General features: G+C 43.8%; 1 protein-coding gene across 1 annotated transcript in view; it reads left to right on the forward strand.

Moving 5' to 3' along the window:
* The first annotated feature begins 6,295 nt into the window (after positions 1 to 6,295).
* The window catches only part of clmna (calmin a), a 61,765-nt gene continuing 45,280 nt past the window's right edge, over positions 6,296 to 22,780 (forward strand). The window contains exon 1 of the mRNA XM_031875861.1: positions 6,296 to 6,701. Coding sequence (XP_031731721.1) covers positions 6,617 to 6,701 — 85 coding nt within the window. The 5' untranslated portion in view covers positions 6,296 to 6,616. The remainder of the gene's footprint in view (positions 6,702 to 22,780) is intronic.

Below are 22,780 nucleotides of genomic sequence, written 5' to 3' on the forward strand. Positions count from 1 at the left end.
AATGCACTTACAGAAAAGCCACACACACCAACATGGTCAATGAACCCACCACAAGTATATGAATATGTATACATATATGCAGATTGAGCCACATCAGAGAGGTGGCAGTGGCGGAGCAGCATGCAGAGCCATTTTACACTGTGACCTGATGAGTTATGTTGAGTGCTTGTTGTAAGACATTAAATTGTAAGAAATGCATTGTTCCAGTGGAAGTATCGCAGTGTGATTTGATTATTTGTTGAACAGCTGGGTGCAGTGAAATGTGCCAGATGGCCTTTAAACCGATTACTCCAGATGATATCTGCTGGCGGGCCTCTGAACTCAGCTCACCAAAGATTAGGATCCACTGTAAGGTTGATTCACTGCAGTGGCTTTCCTTTTTTTGTCAGTGGGAAGATGATCACTTTGCTCTCTGAAATAGTTACGTAACATCTGCCTCTGCTGTGTTGTGTGTGGGCAGGGGTGCACTGACTGCGCACCCGAAAGGGAGAAATAACCTCCTATCTGTTACACTGCAGTTAATGTGGGTCAGCATGCAAATGAGCCCTGCTCATAAAATCTGCCTCTCTCATCTGTATTTATTTATAGGAATCCCCGTTTGTGTATTAGCTTGTGTGGGTTTCTCCATGTAGGTGAGAGAGGAGGCTGGTCCTTGAAAAGTGTTTGTGAAAGAAATGATTAGATATCGTGCATAGGGTTCTTCGCAGTCTCCTTTTATCATCTTGTCTTCGTGGTGAACAATACACATTGTCTGTTAAATGTAAATGTAGCTGGACTCTACTTTACTTTCCATAGCCTTTTTTGTGAACCTTCCCAGAAATAGTTTTAGTAATTTATATTTTGTGAAATATGCTTATCTGCTTCCTCTCTGAGAGTGCGATCAGAAGGTGGATATTGGTCTCATGTGTGTTGAATACAGGGCTGGAGTCAGGACGTGGTTAGCTTAGCTTAGTTTGGTATCAACCTATCCTCATACAACGGTTCATACGATATCTTATGAAGAGGTTACTCCTCATTTCTCGCACATTTTCCTACAAAAGCCAGAAACACGTGTGAATTTCTGCTGGTTTACATGCATACTGTCTTTTCAAAATAAACTTCTGTCTTCACAGGAAACAATTTAGTTATGTTTAGTCAACAAAACTACTTAGTTATATTTAGGAAAAGAATGTTGTTTCGGTTAAAATAATTTAGTAATACGGAAGTGACGTTACTGAAGTTTCATTCGTTGTTTGTAAAAAAAAATGATTTGCTGAGGGTTGTGTACGAAGGATCCATTGACAAAAACAGTCATTTCAACTCAAAGAACACAAGAGTATACATACAACCCCACTTCAAAAAGTCCAGACAAAATCCTTTTGTTATTTCCAAACTTAGTGCAGCTAACGTTGACTCAGCTAGTGCTAGCGTTCACATTATTTATAACCTTATAGATTAGCTCACTTTGGTAACCCACGTCACCGTTCTTTGCTAACGGTTTCTGTGACGGTTCCCTAACTTGGTTACTTGTATGTTCCTTTAAGCCTGCAGGTACCAGAGGTGGTGATCACCCTAAGTGGAGGCACCTGGGCCCGGTGCGCTCCCACTATAAGGCTCCGCTTTCCTGGCAACCAGGCTCCCCTATCACCCCATGGAGGAACGAGGACGGCTCGATCCAACCACCATTTGTCGTTAGACGTCTTGTTTATGTCTAATAAAACTCGTTGCTTTTGGTAAACTGTCTGCATCTCCCTGATTAGGTCATGACAGTCAGAGCCAGGTCATGACAGTTTCCATTTGAAAAACCCGGGAAAGAATGCAGACGGAGTCGACCTTTAAGCTTTGCTGCCTAAAATCTGAACAATGTAATCTTGATGAAGGGATGCTGTATACCTCACACATATTAATATAATGAATAACTGTTCACCCGTGGCCTACGCTGTTAAACCTTGGATCACCAGTGACCTGAAAGCTCTTCTTAACAAGAAGAAAGCAGCTTTCAGGTCTGGGGACAGGGAGGAGATCAGGACAGTCCAGCGCGTCTGAAGGTGAAGCTCAGGGCGTGCAAGGACTACTATAGGAGGAAGCTGGAGGCCAAACTCCAGCAGAACAACGTCAGGGAAGTGTGGACGGGGATGAAGCAGATTACTGGCTTCAAGGTTGGAGGTAGACAACCAGGGGGCTCCCTGGAGAGGGCCAACAAGCTAAACTCTTTCTTCAATAGGTTTAGCTCAGAGCCCTCATCTGTCTCCTCCACACACCACACCTCCCAAACACCTTCCCCTCTGTCCCCCCTGTGAGCTGCATGGACTCAGAGCCCTCCACTTCAAAGGGCTCTGCCACCACCGACACTATGACCCCCCTCTCTGTGACGACTGGCCAGGTGAGAAGACAGCTGGAGAGACTCCACCAAGGCAAGGCTGCAGGACCTGATGGCATCAGCCCCAGGGTCCTGAAGACCTGCGCCAGCCAGCTGTCTGATGTTCTGCAACACCTCTACAACCTGAGCCTGAAGCAGGAGGAAGTCCCGGTGCTGTGGAAGACGTCGTGCCTGGTTCCCGTACCTAAGAAGACGACACCATCTGGCCTCAATGACTACCGACCAGTTGCCCTCACATCTCATGTGATGAAGGTGCTGGAGAGGCTAGTCTTGGCCCACCTCCGACCGCAGATGAAACCATCACTGGACCCTCTTCAATTTGCATACCAGCCTCATGTGGGAGTGGATGACGCCATCATCTACCTGCTGCAACGAGCTCAGTCGCACCTGGACGGATCCGGTGGCTCTGTGAGAATCACTTTCTTTGATTTCTCCAGTGCATTCAACACCATCCAACCAGTGCTGCTGAGTGAGAAGCTGCGGGTGGTGGGGGTTAACGCGTCCACCGTCTCCTGGATCACTGACTACCTCACGGGCAGACCACAGTTTGTCCGACTGGGCCGTGTGCTGTCTGATGTGGTGGTCAGTGATACTGGAGCTCCACAGGGAACTGTTCTGTCTCCCTTCCTGTTCACCTTGTACACCACTGACTTCCAGTACAACTCGGGGTCATGCCATCTGCAGAAGTTCTCTGATGACTCTGCAGTGGTCGGGTGTATAAGGGACGGACGGGAGGAGGAGTACAGGGCAGTAGTGGTTGACTTTGTGGAGTGGGCCGGTAGAAATCACCTGCGTCTGAACGTGGCCAAGACCAGAGAGATGGTGGTCGACTTCAGGAGGAAGACGACGGCTTCACAACCGCTGAGAGTTCTGGGAGAGGATGTGGACATGGTGGAGGAGTACAAGTTCCTGGGTGTCTCCATCGACAGCAGACTGAACTGGAAGACCAACATCAACGCTGTGTACAAGAAGGGGATGAGTCGACTCTTTTTCTTGAGGAAACTTCGATCCTTCCACGTGTGCAGCAAGATGTTGGAGATGTTCTACCAGTCTGTTGTCGCCAGTGCACTGTACTTCTCCGTAGTCTGCTGGGGGAGCAGCATTGGAGCCTGAGACACCAACAGACTTAACAAACTGGTTAAGAAGGCCGGCTCCATCATTGGCTGCAAACAAGACTATCTGGAAGAGGTGGTGGAGAGGACACTGAAGAAACTATCATCCATGTTGGATAACCCGGACCACCCTCTCCACCACCTACTGCAGGGACAGCAGAGCACTTTCTCCAATAGACTGATCCAGCTCCGCTGTCACAAGGACCGATACAGGAGAACATTCCTGCCCTCTGCCATTAGACTTTATAATAAATCACCTCGGGCCAGATCATCGTCCTTCACATGACTACAACAATGCTACATGGTTGTTGCTTGTTGTTGGTGATCCTTGCTCTACTGTCCAGTTTGTTTAGTTTACCTAGTTGTTAATTTAATTAATACTGTTTTATTATACTGTGCATTTTTTATTCTATTTTATCTTATTTTTTATTAATCTATTCCTTCAAATTCAATATCTGCTCTGTTATTTTATTGTATTGGATATATTGTGCATTCCATACGTTATATTTTACTCTGTAAATTGCTGCTGCTACAAACTAATTTCCCCCTGGGGATGAATAAAGTTTATCTATCTATCTTAATATGGGGGAAACCTAACCTGGTTTCATATCACCAAAAAATATACCAATGTGGACTTTTTCACTTCAGCGTCTGTCTCCCACACCTGTCAGTCCTTGTCGCTCCACTGAGAACTCAAATATGTCTGTCTGAAATGCATAAACATGCTTCACTATTATGAGCCTCATTTCCCGTGGGGTGACGGAGACCAGACGCAGCTTTGTCCTGGAATTAATGACTGCAGCACAGGAAAGGGAAACATTATTTGTTCACTTTGAAGCCTCGTTCTGCTGCTGTTTTATGCACAAATGAAATAAGAGCATATATGAGCTAGAGCTCCACAGAAGATAATGACTTGTTTTCACGTAATCCAGCTTGCACGTGCTTCAGAGTTCTTGTTATACCAGTAAAGCACAGAACAGAAATATGTTTTGTCTTGCAACACAAAGTATTGGGACTTCCTCCTAACCTTTAATTTTGTTTTGACATGGAAAGACTGACAGCTTACATTTTGTGCTGGTTGTTTTATACTTTTATGCCAAGAAAAATTACAAGTGTGCAGTGAGATATTATGACATTAACCAAGATTACATATATTTAAACATCAGCTCTAAGGCAGATTTCATGCAGGTTTTACAGAATAACACCGTGTTATTGGTGGAAGTTAAAGGCTTATTAAAGGGGCTCGTTATAGATGTATCTGTATAAGTGTACATTATAATAGTTCATGTGTAGTAATCAAAGAATCAGGTTTTCACTGGACTATAGTTGTGAAACTGAAGACGTTTATGATCCAGAAAGGCTTCAATCATGTTCTGTTTGGACTTTAAAGTGACTTGGTTCAACTTGGTTATTACTGTAATCAGGAATGGCCTCTACACAACACAAAGTCACAGGATGTGAAAGTGACATATCAGTGTTAAGCAACATACTCAACAAAAAAAAAGTGCATTATTCTATAATTTTCTTATCAACAATTTGTTGCGTTAGTCTGTCTAAATACTGTCTGGCTTCCCATCCTGTCTGTGGCACTCCCAAGCCCTTTCGTTCCTCCTGGAGATGTAGATATATAGTTTCATTAAAAAAATGTAAAAAGGCAAATTCCTAAAGCAGCTGGTCACTGTAGTTTTTGTCAAACGTTACTCAAACAGGAGAATATAGTTAATTTGTTGGGGACTATTTTCACCGGTGGATGAATACACATTTGGTTCTCTAGTGATTATTTATATATGTGGGACTGAGTCAAAATTAATAAGAACTTCTGTGGCCTTTAGGTAACGTAAAAACATGAAAGTCTCTCTCGCTAGAGCCAGTGTCTAGTTTGTCCGTTGTGGGCTACTGTAGAAACACGGTGGACTCTGTGAAGATAATCTCTATAAACAGATATCTGCATATGAATTCAGAACCTGTAGGCAATGGGGCAAGTTTGTAGCATCAGCAGCATTATGGTTTCAGTTTGCAGTCTGAGTATTGACCAATCATGTGCAGGCAGGCTTTGAATAGATGCAGGTAACCAATCTGTGTGGTGGGCAAAAGAGGCAAAACGCATTGATTGAACAGCAATCTTTGGACCCATCGTCTATCGTCTGACGATGGTTTAGCTTTTTATTGGTCTAAAATTAGCTTGTAAACTGGCTACTCATGAAACAATCTCGTCGTACACGTCTCTCTTAACTCCTTTCTAGCATCTCAAGTTCCTAATCAGACTGTAAACAACAAGGAAGTTTCGGGCCGGATATCCGCTGGCTACACCGGAACCCCAGAAATATAGCACCTTGCCCCTCAAAGGCTCATATAGTCAGACCAATAGATGTTCAGAGACTGTAGTGAAGAAGACCTGATCCCTATGTAGATATGAGGAGCTAATTCATAGCTAATGAAAACACAATGACTCTTAGTTTTCAGGTGATTGTACACTAACGAAAACATAGTTATGAATATTATATTCCATTTCTGCTGATAGATCCCCATTGTTGCTACACGCCGGCCCTTTAAGAGCCTAATCAAAACAAATTCTGTTTGCATTTTTTACTTAAACTTCACCTATTTTATGGATATATCTTGTTACAATGTTGCAGTGCTACTCATCTCTGTTCACACACTTCTGTGTTAGTAGATCTTTACTTATTGTACACACGTTTTTTTCTTTGGCTTTGAAAATGGATGTTTCCATGAATGCCCCTTTGAATTCAATTGAGGAGAGGGAGAAAGACGGAGTGACAGGGAGAGAGGTGGGGGAGAGAGAGAGAGAGAGAGAGAGAGAGAGAGAGAGAGAGGGGGGGGCGGGCGGGCACTGGATCAGCGCCATCCCACCTCGGAAATACCAACCAGGTGCTGCAGCTCCTTCCTGCCCTATTCTTTGCTCCTCCCCTCGGGCTTTCCTCACGGAGCTCCATCGTTGCGATGTGACGGAGAGAAAACCCGCAGTGAACACCAGCGATGTCCAGCCAGTGAGTGAGACAGTGAGACCCTCAGCCTCTGTCAGCTCCCCGGGCTCGCATGGCTCTCGGTCAGACGGCCGGACAATTCTCCTCCGCTCTTTAGTGCTCCTGCCCAGGATCCCCGCAGCAACTCTCCGCCGCTCCAGATGGCTGGACACGAGTGGGAGGACTGGTTCGAACGTGAGGAATTCATCGGGCAGATCAGCGACATCCGAGTGCAGAACCTGCAAGGTAGGAAGCGTCCCGACCGGCTCCGGTGATATGTTACAGCCGCTTTAATAACACGGCGAACTGCGCGGAGCTACACGCTGCCAGCTCTCTGGTTTTGGGGAACTTACTTGGGACGGTGTTTGGGTGCTTTTTCACTCCGCGGAGCAGCCCAAACTTTATGTTGTGGTTCCAAATGGTTTTACACACGACGTAACCGCCTGCAGTGTTGTGAAGAGGTATTTCATTCATGAAGAGTACGTTGTGTTAAAGAGCACAGCCCGGAGCCTCGACGGTGTCCCTGGTCCCTGAAGGGCTCTCTGTCCCAGTGCTGGTTAACAACAATAGTAGCCTACGGTTCACTTGGCAGCACCACTACAAGCTTACACACTTTGAGTGTGATTGATTGATTTTATTTGTGGATAATCAGACAAAGGGAAAAAAAACACATGTTAAAGTGAAAACACTTTATTTTCATCATGGTCCCAAACTGTAAGGAGGAGAAGAAAACACAACGAAGCAAAAGAGATTCGACATAGAAGCCAAACAGAAATCATCCCTAAATCCAAAAACACGTCACCAAGATTTAAGAAAAACACAAAATAATTTCCCACAACAAACCAATGACGCACGCCTAAATTGATCAAATGTCACAATAAATGTGTGACTTCTGTGAGCCTCTCTCATACAGACTTGACATGTCTTCGGTTCATATTGGATTTCTTACACTGACAGTGGCTGCATACTTGTAATTGCATTATTATATGCAGAATGGATGTCTCCAGTGTAAAAGAAAAAGGAACTTCTGGCTTCTCTATTATGAGCACAAGACATTCTTTTTAGAGCTGAAATGACTAGTGCACTGATGAAAATGAGCCCGATGGTCAACCATTCTGATAATGGATCATTTAAGCCAATGTCTTTGGGTTTGGGACAGGAGGAGCAGCCTGAACAGCTGATGCACTGCTGTCCATCACTCAGCTCCTCTGCAGCCATCCAGGAGTTCAGAGAGACTCTCATTACGTGCATCGCATATCAGTGTTTGACTGCGTAAGCTTTTAGAGGCATGACTCACATTTAGTTTTTAGTCTTTCTTTGTATTTGACAGATTATGGACTTGGCTTTGTGTGTGGGTTTATGGTTATTATATTACATTCATTTGGTAAACTTAAGGTAGTATACTCTATCAGCAGCTTAAAGGAATACTTGACCCCCAAAATGACCATTTGTAATCAGTTACTCACCACGGGTTACCTTCAATTCTTGAAGAAAGTTGTTTTCTGATCCCTCCACGGTGAACGGAGAATCAAAACATGAGAAAAGTCTTGATGAATTGACAGCATTTACCAACAGCAAAACTACATACAAACATCCGTTTGCAAACTTTGAATAGTGAGTTTTTGGTGAAGATGTGTTTGGGAAGTAGTGAGCCTACGCCCGGATAAAAGAGACTTGGAATATACTGAACGAGATGTTTTGACAGCCTCCATTTATTTCATTTCTTCAAGACTTTCTCAGATTGTTGATTCTTTGTTGATTGTGGAGGCATGAGAGAAAAACAAAGGATAATCAAAATCTAAATACTATAGTCCCTAAACTCCCAAAACACTGGATCCTATATTTGTCACAATGCAACAATACTATATTTAGTTTGACCTTCCCTTCAATAATCTCTAATTATACTGCAGCCTCTTGTTCATTGTCCTCTATCTAAAATCCCATGCTTTCAAAAAGGCCCTCTGTACAACTGTTTTGTCCATTTTCAATGTCCATTTTTTCTTGTGGTGCGTTCTGCTTTAAATAGTAGTAGTAATACTAAACAATCCCCAGAGAGGGGGAGGGTGTGATGGTCAGTGATGGGCTCCTTTATACTCTGGTCTATGTTCTCTCTGCCTCTCCACTGGAGTTATTCCTGTACGACTGCAGCTGACAGAATCCCAAGTTAATGGACCAAACCCAGAACCTGATGTTCACTGCTGATGTTGTTGATAGGATCAGTGAAAGGCTTTTACGCATCAAATTGTGTTCCACCGTATGCAGCCGCTGGATGGTATGATGTCATCCACACAAATCAGAGCCAAAAACAGTCAAATGAACCCAGAAAAGCAAGTTACATCACTGGAGCTGGGCAGGGAGCTCTTTCTTTTCTTTGAATGTAAAAGCACACATCAGTGATTCAAATATTCTAAACTGCGAGCCTTGAACCACATCTCACAGACTTTTTCAGAGAAAAAGAACTTGCCAAGCAGTTATCATGACTGCAGTTCTATACTTTTACTATATTTTTTGTTTTCAGAAAGTGAAGTTTTTGTTTTTTTGTGCAGAGTTTTTCCCCAATTTCAAATATGTGGAATGGATATGTTGTAAGTCGAATAATGTATTGGTTTATTAAGAAATACAATACTTTTAATGCACCATAAAGTCCCCAAGACAGAAGTATAATTTAAAACCAACTTTTGGTACAAAATGTTTGTTGTACACATTGCAGGCAACACTGGAACACAAACATACAGGCCAACATTTGAAATAGTAAATATATTGAAACAAATTTGAGATACATGACTTGCTCTACTGTTGAACTGGAGTACACTGTGAGTGCTGCACGTTTGCCAAATAGCAGCTTTACAGAGATTAGAGGGGCAGACTAACAATAATTGCTCTTTAAAGTGGAAGTAATTGATTTAATGAGTGTGGTGAATGAAAGCTTTGTAAAGCCCCAGTTCATCCCAGAGCCTGTAAGAGGCAAGAACTATAAATCTCCTGATACATTCAGACCATCACATCATATTATATGCTGGCACAGAATACAAGTAAGAATAGTGTAACAGCATGCAGAGATGGAGTAGTAAATACAAGGCCTGCTAGTCACTGATCTGGATAAGATTAGCATCAATACGACTTATGAATCAACGTTGCAAAGTTATGGCTAACGCATTAGCAAACAGTTGCTTATTTCCACATCCAGCAGACAGAGCAGCATCATCTTTGGTCATGTTTGTGTCCACCTGATTAATGCAAGTCCAATAATTGTTCTCTTTTTAGCTCTGTTTTGGTCTCTTTCGACTCCCGAGAAAACAAATCTGGCTGATTAGCTGCTTAAGGCTCCCCCATTTTCACCAGCTAGTCTCTACTATTTGGTGCTGGTAGTGTGCAGTGGGTTAATCACCAGGTTGATGAGAGCTGTAAGACTGAACCACACAGAATATTTACAGGCATGAAAACCCAAATGGTTAGCTTGAATACAATACAAATTCAGAGGTGTTTCCATATTCCATTTAGTGTATCAATTGTTTTTCATCAAAAGCAAGGTCCACCTTAAGCAAGCGTTACAATTTCCTAATGGAACACGGCTTTAGGTTCACTTCAAATATCCAAACATCTGAAGGAAGATCAGTGTGATGCTTATGGTAGTGTAGTTGAGAACGGTGTTGGTCTTGAGACCACTCGTCGAAGGCCTCGGTCTCGTCATGTCTGCATTTTTGCTCGGTGTTATCTCGGTCTCAGACAAAGAGGACTCTGGATTTTATTTCAAGACCACAACTGTGGGCGTATTACCAAACTGCCTGGTCATTGACCGTCAAATGTATGTGCTCAGATCATTACATAGAAAAAAAAGGAAAATTCCCACATGTAAAATTCTCCTCTGCGATGCATTTTGATGTACAGAACATGTGGCAATAAAAGAGGTGAATGAAGAAGAATCTTTGTTTTCTGTGGGAATGTGGATCTTCTACATCAATTTGAGGAGGGCCTATGGTTTGCGTGTTCTATACTGTAAGTGTGTCATGCAGTGTGGGACTTGCACTGGTCTGGTCTTCAATGGATCTTGTCCTGGCTTGGTCTTGACTTGGTCCCAACCCCTCATAGTCTTGGTCTTGTCTAGATCTTTATACACCCTGGTCTTGGTCCTGACTTGGTCTCAAACCCTCCAAGTCTTGGTCTTGTCTCTGCCTTGATGCACTCTGGTCTTGGTCTCAAAGTCTTGGTCTCAATGCACTCTGGTCTTGGTCTCAAAGTCTTGGTCTCGATGCACTCTGGTCTTGGTCATGACTTAGTCTCAAAGTCTTGGTCTCGATACACTCTAGTCTTAACCCCTCATAGTCTTGGTCTTGTCTCTGCCTTGATACACTCTGGTCTTGGTCATGACTTGGTCTCAAAGTCTTCGTCTCGATACACTCTGGTCTTGTTCATGACTTGGTCTCGATACACTCTGGTCTTGGTCATGACTTGGTCTCAAAGTCTTGGTCTTGATGCACTCTGGTCTTGGTCTTGATGCACTCTGGTCTTGGTCATGACTTGGTCTCAAAGTCTTGGTCTCAATACACTCTGGTCTTAACCCCTCATAGTCTTGGTCTTGTCTCTGCCTTGATACACTCTGGTCTTGGTCATGACTTGGTTTTGGTGGTCTTCTTCAACACTGCTTCTCAGGAAGATGTAGTTGATAAAGGTTTTCTTCATCCTAATGGGTTTAAAATGTGAAAGAAGATTGATGAAGTGGGCCAAAACAACACTCAGAAGTGGATTACAGTGAACTGTGTGTCTTATTACACCTGGTGAGCAACTGCTGCCCTGTTGCCTGGGCTTGGAAGTCAGAGACAACACAAAAAAGCTAAAAATAATAATAATAAATTATATTTCTTATATTTCTTGTCATATGTTTGTGTAACAATTCAGTAAAAATGTCAGAGGTTGGTTTGCTGTTTTGTCTGTTCAGGTCCAGTATTTGATTATTTTGAATTTAGAGGGATTCCAGGGGTTCTTAACCTTCTGGCTTCTGTTGTTCCCGTGTGAAACCAAGCCAAAGTTCTATTGGTTCTTCCATGTAACCTCGGCCATATGACCAGACAACAGCCTCTCTTAACATGGTCATATGAACTGTACAGTGTGGGCATTGGATATCACTTTGCAGCCAGCAGACCTCACGTTATACCCAGGATACATTGGGTTGGACAGAGGCAGTATGAGCTAAAATGACAGGCCAGTTAATAAAACATTAATAATATTTATTGATTAAATCAATACAAATTATTAACCTAACTCATCAACTAACATGGCACAAGGGTTGACACAGATCAGTCAGATAAATGACTGCACTTAAAAGATGAAACTGTATTTTAAGACACTGGGGGCTTAGTCCAGACGTCTGTCCTGGGGCATGTTTTGTGATAAACAAGCTCTATTGGTCCATTGTGATACTTTTTATGCACTCTGGCACCTTATTTACATTTACATCCCTCATCTATATGTTTTTATGTTGACAAAGAAGATGGTCGGCGGGACTCATGGCACCCTCTGGCCCTCTGGCTGTAAGTTGAGTATCACTGAGCTATTGTGTGTTGAACCCACTGCAGCAGCAGTTACACAACCTGTGGTGTCTGTCTCTGCTGGAGTGTGAGCTCTAATGAGTCGGTTACAGAGTCTCACCGCATGTTAGCTGCATGAGCTTCAGCATCTCCGCGCTAAACTGCTCTTCCTGTGAACTGTGACTCTCTCACGACCTGGCTCTGAAGCCTTGACACTAGTAAAGGAGACGCAGACCAAAAGCAAAGAGTTTTAGACATAAAAAGACATCTAACTCTCAATGGTGGTGGCGTGATGAGAGAGTGCCGACAGGTTGCCAGGAAGGCGATCACCACCTCTGGTACCTGCTGGCTTAAAGGAACACAAACAAGCAACCAAGGCAGGGAACTAGTGCTGGGCGGTATACCGCCATACCGGTGCATAGCCGAGACAACTGCTGTAACTCTTCAACAGGCAGCTAAATATATTGTTCGCCATTAAGGGTGCTGCGGTCGGAGCTAGTTGTCTTAACTGTATTGAGAGGGACCTCTAATCAACAATTAATAACCACAACTAACGCTCTTTAACAGGGCAAAACACCACGACACAACAGTTTGTGACACATAAACAATTTGTAACACTAATAATTGTACATTTATAAAATTACACCGCCGAACGGCATGCTGGGTACAGCTCGCTAGCTAGCCCGCTAGCATAACAGTCTGTTAACAGCTGGGAGAGGCTCTGTCTCTACAGTAACGTTATATTAAAGAACAGAACAGAGCGCTGCAGGATGAATAAAGACAGACCGGAGATGCACCGATAGAGTCTGAGCCCAAGAGAGGAGCTGGGTCTGCTGTTTGGAAGTGTTTTTGTTTTTAAACATCCGACGTCCAAAAGACTATATATTGCAAAGTGTGTCGAGCCACTGTTGTTGCCGCTGGTGGTAACACGAGCAACTTACTTCATCACCTCAGCAGAAAACATGTGTTGGAATACCAAGAGTGTGATGATGGTCGTCAACCAGTAACGTTAACACGAGTGAAACAGTGAAGCCAAAGGGTCAGACATCGCTTGAAGAGGCATTTGCTCGAGGCAGCATATGACAAGAAAAGCAAGCGGTGGAGCGACATTACGAACGCAATAACGATCCAGCTACGCAAGGACATGGTCCCGCTACAGACAGTCGAGAAAGACTTAGAGCAATGATTAACACACTGGATTCAAGGTATGTCTTACCTTGAATACTTCAGCCAAACTGCTATCCCAACATTATAGGAACAAACGAGCACACCCTATAGTAAGCAAAGCCTTTATACATGATGACATTAACATGTTTTTATATTCTATGTACTCCTGACAGTAGAGTAAGCCACTAAAAACCTATATAAAAACACAGTCAAGGAAAAAAATAAATACCGTGAAACTGCCAGAATCTTAACAAATACCGTGATACACATTTTTGGTCATACCGTCCAGTACTACAGGGAACTGTCACACCCCAGCCTCTTGAAAATGCTGAAGTTCACCCTTTGTTGTCTGCATTGTGTACAACACTCACGGACCAGCCGTCTGATGAGTGGCTGTGATCCTCTGCATGAAAGCTGGAGGAGCAGCTAGTGCTTTAAAACAATGGCTCCGAGGCTGTTGCATAAGACATGATGAGAGAGGGAGAGCTGGTCCCTCTGCATTACAGCGCTGGAGTCCCGGAGCAGAACATCATCATACTTCCCACACAGTGCTCTCACTCACTCACTCACTCACTCACACACTCACACACACAAATGCCCACTCATACACACACACACAACCACACACTGCCTCCCACCTCAGTGGGATCCAGGTTTCTCTCTCTGAGAACGGCTAAAGTCCCAGTGAAATGAGAAATGCACTTCCCCAGTAATAATCCAGTGTCTCTCTGCGTTCATTGTTCATTATGTCTTGTTATATGTCAATTATACATCAAAACATCTGTATCAGAGTATTTATACATCAAATCCCTGACTTTTCGAATTTTAGATCAGTCATCCTGCTTTTACAAAAAAATCATCCAATCAAATGAGAGGGCCTCTAGCTAGCCACACCGCTCATATAGAACCGCGTTTGTGGATCGAAGTAGCTAACATAGCAATATGGAGGGAGACCTGAAAAGATGTGTGTTTGGATATCAGTGCTTAACTGTTTTCATTTCCAAAACAATGTGGCTGAGGTCGAATTCTTGTGTGTGTGGAGAGCCAACAGTCCTCTGTAGCTCCATATCGCACTAAACTTTTAAGCCCGCCCACTTTGTAGCAGTCCAATCAAATGCTTGATTTAAATCCCTCTGGTTACTGTACGCCGCTCAAATATTCTGTTTCACTGTGTAATGTGTCACAGTATAGAAGATAAAGACGCTCTAACTGCTGTTTCATTAATAATAATAATAATACATTTTATTTATATAGCGCTTTTCAGAGTACTCAAAGACACTTTACATTAAAATCATTATACAGTTGTGTGAAAAAAGTGTTTGCCCCCTTCCTGATTTCTTATTTTTTTGCATGTTTGTCACACTTAAATGTTTCAGATCATCAAACAAATTTAAATATTAGACAAAGACAACACAAGTAAACACAAAATGCAGTTTTTAAATGAAGGTTTTTATTATTAAAGGGGAAAAAAAATCCAAACCTACATGGCCCTGTGTGAAAAAGTGATTGCCCCCTAAACCTAATAACTGGTTGGGCCACCCTTAGCAGCAACAACTGCAATCAAGCGTTTGCGATAACTGGCAATGAGTCTTTTACAGCGCTGTAGAGGAATTTTGGCCCACTCATCTTTGCAGAATTGTTGTAATTCAGCCACATTGGAGGGTTTTCGAGCATGAACCGCCTTTTTAAGGTCATGCCACAGCATCTCAATCGGATTCAGGTCGGGACTTTGACTAGGCCACTCCAAAGTCTTCATTTTGGTTTTCTTAAGCCATTCAGAGGTGGACTTGCTGGTGTGTTTTGGATCATTGTCCTGCTGCAGAACCCAAGTGCGCTTCAGCTTGAGGTCACGAACAGATGGCCGGACATTCTCCTTCAGGATTTTTTGGTAGACAGCAGAATTCATGGTTCCATTTACCACAGCAAGTCTTCCAGGTCCTGAAGCAGCAAAACAGCCCCAGACCATCACACTACCACCACCATATTTTACTGTTGGTATGATGTTCCTTTTCTGAAATGCCGTGTTACTTTTACGCCAGATGTAATGGGACATACACCTTCCAAAAAGTTGAACTTTTGTCTCGTCAGTCCACAGAGTATTTTCCCAAAAGTCTTGGGGATCATCAAGATGTTTTCTGGCAAAACTGAGACGAGCCTTTATGTTCTTTTTGCTCAGCAGTGGTTTTCGTCTTGGAACTCTGCCATGCAGGCCATTTTTGCCCAGTCTCTTTCTTATGGTGGAGTCATGAACACTGACCTTAATTGAGGCAAGTGAGGCCTGCAGTTCTTTGGATGTTGTTCTGGGGTCTTTTGTGACCTCTTGGATGAGTCGTCGCTGCGCTCTTGGGGTAATTTTGGTCGGCCGGCCACTCCTGGGAAGGTTCACCACTGTTCCATGTTTTCGCCATTTGTGGATAATGGCTCTCACTGTGGTTCGCTGGAGTCCCAAAGCTTTAGAAATGGCTTTGTAACCTTTTCCAGACTGATAGATCTCAATTACTTTGTTTCTCATTTGTTCCTGAATTTCTTTGGATCGCAGCATGATGTCTAGCTTTTGAGGATCTTTTGGTCTACCTCACTTTGTCAGGCAGGTCCTATTTAAGTGATTTCTTGATTGAGAACAGGTGTGGCAGTAATCAGGCCTGGGTGTGGCTAGAGAAATTGAACTCAGCTTTCCAAAGATGTGATAAACCACAGTTAATTTATGTTTTAACAGGGGGGGGGGCAAATCACTTTTTCACACAGGGCCATGTAGGTTTGGATATTTTTTTCCCCTTAATAATAAAAACCTTCATTTAAAAACTGCATTTTGTGTTTACTCGTGTTATCTTTGTCTAATATTTAAATTTGTTTGATGATCTGAAACATTTAAGTGTGACAAACATGCAAAAAAATAAGAAATCAGGAAGGGGGCAAACACTTTTTCACACAACTTTATAATGATTTTAATGTAAAGTGTCTTTGAGTACTCTGAAAAGCGCTATATAAATAAAATGTATTATTAATATTATTATTAATGAAACAGCAGTTAGAGCGTCTTTATCTTCTATACTGTGACACATTACACAGTGAAACAGAATATTTGAGCGGCGTACAGTAACCAGAGGGATTTAAATCAAGCATTTGATTGGACTGCTACAAAGTGGGCGGGCTTAAGAGTTTAGTGCGATATGGAGCTACAGAGGACTGTTGGCTCTCCACACACACACACACACACACACACACACCCATCACTTGTTAGATCAGGAGCATGAGGGAGAGATGTCTGGCGAAGGAGCAAGGAGCGAAGGAAGGGAGCAAACACTTTTTCACACAACTGTATATAAAAGCAATACACTAAAAACATAAAATACACATTATCGGTCACACATTAAAAGCAATTTTGAACAGGTGGGTTTTGATTTGAGATTTGAATGTGGAAAGGTCAGTGCAGTCTCGGATATGTTTGGGGAGAGAGTTCCAGAGGGAGGGGGCAGATATGGAGAAGGCTCTGTCACCCCATGTCCAGTGCTTGGTCCTGAGTGGAAGAGACAGGAGGTTGGCATCAGAGGAGCGGAGCCGACGGGATGGAGTGTGGTGGTGAAGCAGGTCGGTGAGGTAGGAGGGGGCCTGATTATGGAGGGCTTTGTGAGTGAGGAGAAGGATTTTGTATTCAATCCGTTGTGGGACGGGGAGCCAGTGGAGGTTCTGGAGAACAGGGGTGATGTGGTCACGGGAGCGGGTGTGGGTGAGCAGGCGAGCAGCAGAGTTCTGGATGTACTGGAGTTTATTTAGGATTTTGGATGATGTGCCGTGAAGAATGCTGTTGCAGTAGTCAATTCTGGAGGTGATGAAGGCGTGGATCAAAGTTTCAGCAGCAGATGAGGAGAGTGATGGGCGGAGACGGGCTATGTTTTTTTAAGTGGAAAAAGGCTGTTCTGGTGATTTGTTTGACGTGGTGTTCAAAGGAGAGGTTGCTGTCGAACATGACTCCAAGGTTGCGGATGTGTGGGGAGGGAGACAGAGTGGAGTTGTCGATGGTGAGGCAGAAGTTGTGACTGGTTTTACCAAGAGGGAGCAAGTAGAGGATGAACAGAAGAGGACCAAGCACCGAACCCTGGGGGACGCCTTGAGACAGAGGAGCAGTGGAGGAGGTGCAGTCGTTGATACTGATGAACTGTTGTCTGCTTGTGAGATATGATTTAATCCAGGAGAGAGCAGTTCCGGTGATGTTGAGGGAGGATTCGAGGCAGGAGAGAAGGATGTTATGGTTGATGGTGTCAAAAGCTGCAGTGAGGTCGAGGAGGATGAGAATGTTGAGGTGACCAGCATCTGAGCAGAGGAGGAGGTCGTTGGTGACTTTGAGGAGGGCTGTTTCAGTGCTGTGCTGTGAGCGGAAACCGGATTGAAATGGCTCGAACAGATCGTTGGAGATGAGGTGGGCTTTGAGTTGTGTGGCGACAATGCGTTCCAGTATTTTTGACAGAAAGGGAAGGTTGGAAATGGGATGGAAATTGCTCATGGTGTCAGGGTCAAGACCAGGTTTTTTGAGGATGGGGGTGATAGCAGCCAGATTAAGTGTGTCAGGGACTGAACCAGAGCTGAGGGAGGAGTTAATGATGACTGTGATGAGTGGTGAGATGGCTGGGAGACAGTCCTTGACCAGATTAGATGGTATGGGATCCAGGATGCAGGTGGAGCTTCTCATTCCAGTTGTGAAGTTAGGCAGCTCCAATTGGGACACAAGGGAGAACTGAGAAAGGGGCTGAGGGGTGGAGGAGGGGGGCAGGTGGAGAGATGGAAAAGGCGGGGGAGGTGTTCAGGTTACTGTAAATGGTGTCAATTTTTCTTTGGAAAAATGAAAGAAAAGAGTTGCATTTGTTCACTGTGAAGGATGTGGAGGTGTTGTCCTTGGGTTTGAGAAGCTTGTTTATTGTGGAGAAGAGAGCCTTTTGGTTAGAGGAGCCAGACTGTATGAGGTGTGAGTAGTAGGTGGACCGGGCTGAGATGAGAGCGTCTTTGTATTGTTGAAGGTAGTCGGAGAGGGCTTGGAGATGGACTGTTAAACCGGTTTTCTTGCAGAGTCTTTCAAGCTGGCGCTTTCGGGATTTCATCTGGTTGAGTTCGGGAGTGTACCAGGGAGCCGAGTGTGTGAATGAGACAGTTTTGGTTTTCATGGGAGCCAGTTGATCAAGACAGGAGGAGAGTGTGTTATTGTAGAAGTTTACAAGATCGGAGGGATTATCAGACAGCGGGTCAGGGGAGGCAGACATAGTGCTGGCAAGAGAGGCTGAAAGAGTTGTGGGGGAGATAGATTTGAGGTTTCTGAAGGATATGTTGCGCTTAGCTTTTGGGATGGGGATAGGGATGTCAATGTCCATGGTGATAGCCAGGTGGTCAGAGATGTTGAGGTTGAGGCTGGAGAGTTGCGGTATTGTGAGACCAGTGGAGCAGACCAGATCCAGGATGTGACCTCTGCTGTGGGTGGGGAAGTTGATATGTTGTGTGAAGTTGAAGCATTGTAGTAGTTCCAGGAATTCTGTCGTAGATTTACAGTCAGTGTTATCAATGTGGATGTTAAAATCACCTAGGAGGAGAACGGAAGGTGAGATGGCACATAGCTGAGTCACAAAATCTGAAAAGTCAGATAGAAAAGAGGGATTTGGCTTGGGGGGACGGTAGATTACAGCAGTAACCAAAGGAGTGGGACCAGAGAGTTTGAAGGCAAGGTGTTCAAAAGAATGAACGACAGGAATGGGAATGGTGGTTGTTTTAATGTCCTTCCTGTAAACGGCAGCAACACCACCTCCCCGCCCCTCAGGACGAGGTTTGTCAATGTATGTGAATCCTGTGGGAGTGGTCTGGTTCAGTGAGAAGTAGTCCAGGGGTTTATGCCATGTTTCAGTGAGGCAGAGGAAATCAAGGTTACTGTCCGTTAAGAATTCATTCAGAATGAGGCTTTTGTTGCGAGTGAGCGAGTGTTGAGCAAAGCCAGTTTCAGGTGACGTTGCTTTGTGATAGGCTGTGAGGACTGAGGAAGGGGACGGAGATTGGACAGATTCACGTATTGTTTGTTGTGGTGACGTAACAAGGAAGTTCGGGTGCGACAGGACCAGAGGGATGGGATGGAGTTTGGGGACGTGAAGTTGTAAGTGAACATGCGGCCAGAACCTCTGTGTGAAGGATGGCCTCGGCGAAGTATTCCATGTTCTTTGAGAATGTCCATGCAGTCCGGACGCAGGTGGTTGTTGAAGTTGTGAAGATCTGACGTGGAGTACAGCGGCGGCATGGTCCGGTTGGAGAGCGCTAGCGATAAGCTAGCATTAGCTGGTGACCAAGAGCCGGCTGTCCGTGAGAGGAGAAGCGATGTGCGTCCCAGGAGTATCAACGGGATGATCCACAGCATAACAGCGGCAAGACGCCAACAGTCCGGTGAGATACAGTCAATGTTATACTAGGACTTCAACATTACTGTTGTGGTACCGTGTTCTGCCAAATTATATAGCATTGATATTGTAGTATCAAAAGTGGATTCTGATTGGCCGGAGAATGTGCATTATTTGCAGATGACTGTCTGACTAATGATGTCATCAAGATTGTCTTGGCTTGGAGACAATTTTAACAGAAAGCCTGCCTTTCAAATGGTGGTTGTGGAGTTAGTTTGAACGATGTCCAACAACTCGCGTGCCACTTTGTATTCAACCTTTATTTGAAATATAAAAAGTATCAGGAAGAAAAGAAAGAAAGAAAAGAAATCAAGAATCCTCATCAAAGAACATAAGGAGGAGGAACTGACTAAAGTAGAACAGGACAGTCATGAACGCGTACAGGAATTCAATTCAATTTATTTTGTATAGCCCAAAATCACAAATGACAAATTCTCAGAGGGCTTTACAGTCTGTACACATGGGACATCCTCTGTCCCAGGACCCTCACATCGGAACAGGAAAAAACCCCAAAACCCCTTTAATGGGGAGAAAAGAGGGAGAAACCTGAGGGAGAGCAACAGAGGAGGGATCCCTCTATCAGGATGGACAGAAGTGTGATAGATGTCATGTGTACAGAATGAACAACATAACAGAGTTACAACATATTTAATGCATATGACAGAAACACGGCGGAGGAAAGGCCAGGGTCCAGGTATAACCAGGATCCACGGAAACCTGTGAGGTGGGAAAGCACCGGAGCGACCCTGTTGGAAAAGGAAAGGGTGAGAAAGACACTTTGGAAAGCAGCGACAGCTGTTTGTTTTTGATAACAGACTCACAGTGTTCTGTCCTGTGCTTGACCCTTTGCTTTTAATGCCTCCAGTGAACATAGTGTTAAATCTAAAGTGCATATCAGGCCCTCCTGGTCACCATCTGAGCCTGGCTCTCCATCGCACCATCTGGCTCTCTGCTGTCGATTAAACTGGGCTCAATTTGGACTGTGTTCTGACCGTTTCCCTACTTTTAGACTTCTGTTTAAACATTAGGGAAATTAGTTAGGAACCTCCCACGTTCAGATCAGGTAGGCCGCTCCCCCTATTCACCATGTGAGCCTTAAAGTCCTCCAGCAGAACCAACCCGTTCCATCACAGCCCGTCAGTGACGCTTGGTCAGACCCCTTGGTTTTGTAACGCACCGATTATCCCAGCGAACGCTCCCTTTCTTGAAACAACATTTTGTTACCAGTCCACCTCCTGCACCAGCTCCGGCTCCTTCCCCTGCGATGCCATGGGGTCGATGCGGTTCCTGGAGAGGTTTGAAAAGAACAAGCGTATTTACCAAGATGTTGGGGAAAACATCCTTTATATGCATTGAGGGCCACTGTGCTGCATTCAGCTATGGGCGATCGATCTAATCCAGATATTAGGCTCCAGTATTCTCTGAGGGAATAGTGCAAGTTAGAAATATATTATATAATTAAAGCTGCGAGCAGCATTGATCGGGCCCTCGCAACTTCACGCACGTCGAGGGTACTAGCAGGACTCTGGCCATGCATTTCTGTGACCATCATACACTGCGTGCACGAGTTAAACGGTATTTCCTGGTACTGGCAGGACTCTGGGTGACGCAGCCGTGTATTTCTGTGACCATCACACTCTGTGTGCACGAGTGAGATGATATTTCCTGCGTCGACCAGCAGCGTAGCAAGATCATGTTGCCAGGTCTTAAGCCTCAAATGTTTTGAGTGTACATCCGATACAATCATAAATGTAAGCCTGTTAAGATCATTAAGAAAATAAGTGTGTGAATGCGCTTCAGTGTTTGTAACATAACAGACTGTCAGTTTACTGGGATGGGGTTCAACTCCCTGCAGTGTCCTGCTGATTGTATTTGGACTTACATGAAAGTTAACAAAACGGTAGTGCCATTTGCTGTTACTTGAACACTTTAATTTAACACTGTTTTCATTTTAAGTTCTTCTGTAACTTTAGATTGTAGTGTGAAGCATTCATTGTAACATTTTACCTGATTGTCATGAAGAAGCTCTGGACAGATCATTTATACTAATGCCCACTGACATGGTTTGAGAATCCACTGTTATCTAACTTTTGCTCTCCAAGCATCTTAGTTTGCACATATTTAGATCAGAGAAGTCTTTTTCTCATGGTGTGCCCACAAACCCTTTCAATAAGTTCAGTGTTTGGGCCGCTGTAATTATAGAATCCTGCTTATGTCCGTGCTTATCAGTAGGTGGCGCTATGACTATGAGTTAATATTGGCATGCAGTTAATATTGGCATGCATAGCATGTCAAGTTTCGGACAGTTTTGACAAAGTACAGTCGAGTTACAACAGCTTGATGGATGATGGTGAACCATGTTAAATGGCCGTCGCATCCACGTCGTTCGATGAAACCTAAAGCTTTTAGTAACTTGTAATCGCTAAGGTCTTTAGATTGTTCTGACCAAATTCTAAGCTGATCGGATTAATTCCCTAGGAGGAGTTCGTAGTACAGCACCTGGAAATGGAAAAAAAACACGAGAAATTCATACAAAATTCAAAATGGCTGACTTCCGGTTGAGTTTAGAGCATGGTCCCAAGAGACTTTATTTTAAGTCCACATGTGATACATGTGCCTACCAAATTTTGTAAATCTATGTGAAACGTACAGCGAGGGCTGCTTCGTTGAAATTTTGTAGGGGGCGCTATTGAGCTGATTTGCCACTCTGAACCAATAAAATCATATAATATAACTACATTTTGGGCTTTAAATGTGTATGTCAAGTTTGCTTATGTTTCGAGCATGTCTAGCCTCTCAAAAACACCTTAATTTTTCATGGTGAAGAATGCATCGCCACGGCAACAGCTTTTCACGAAACAACAAGCTTTGAGTAAGTTTTCATCACAAAGGTCTTTAGACTGTACCGACCAAATTTGAAGTTGATCTGATTAATTCCCTAGGAGGAGTTCATTAAAGTGCAGCGCCTGGAAATGACAAACGACACTAGAAATTCATAAAAATTCAAAATGGCTGATTTCCGGTTGGGTTTAGAGCATGGCCCCAAGAGACTTTTATTTAAGTCCATATGTGATACATGTTCCTACCAAATTTCATACATCTAGGTAAAAAATACTGCGAGGGCTGCTTCGTCGAAATTTTGTAGGGGGCGCTATTGAGCTGATTTGCCACTCTGAACCAATAAAATCATATTCCATAACTAAATTTT

This window comes from Anarrhichthys ocellatus, unplaced genomic scaffold (assembly GCF_004355925.1).
Source record: "Anarrhichthys ocellatus isolate YVR2014 unplaced genomic scaffold, GSC_Weel_1.0 scaffold98, whole genome shotgun sequence".
Taxonomy (NCBI): domain Eukaryota; kingdom Metazoa; phylum Chordata; class Actinopteri; order Perciformes; family Anarhichadidae; genus Anarrhichthys; species Anarrhichthys ocellatus.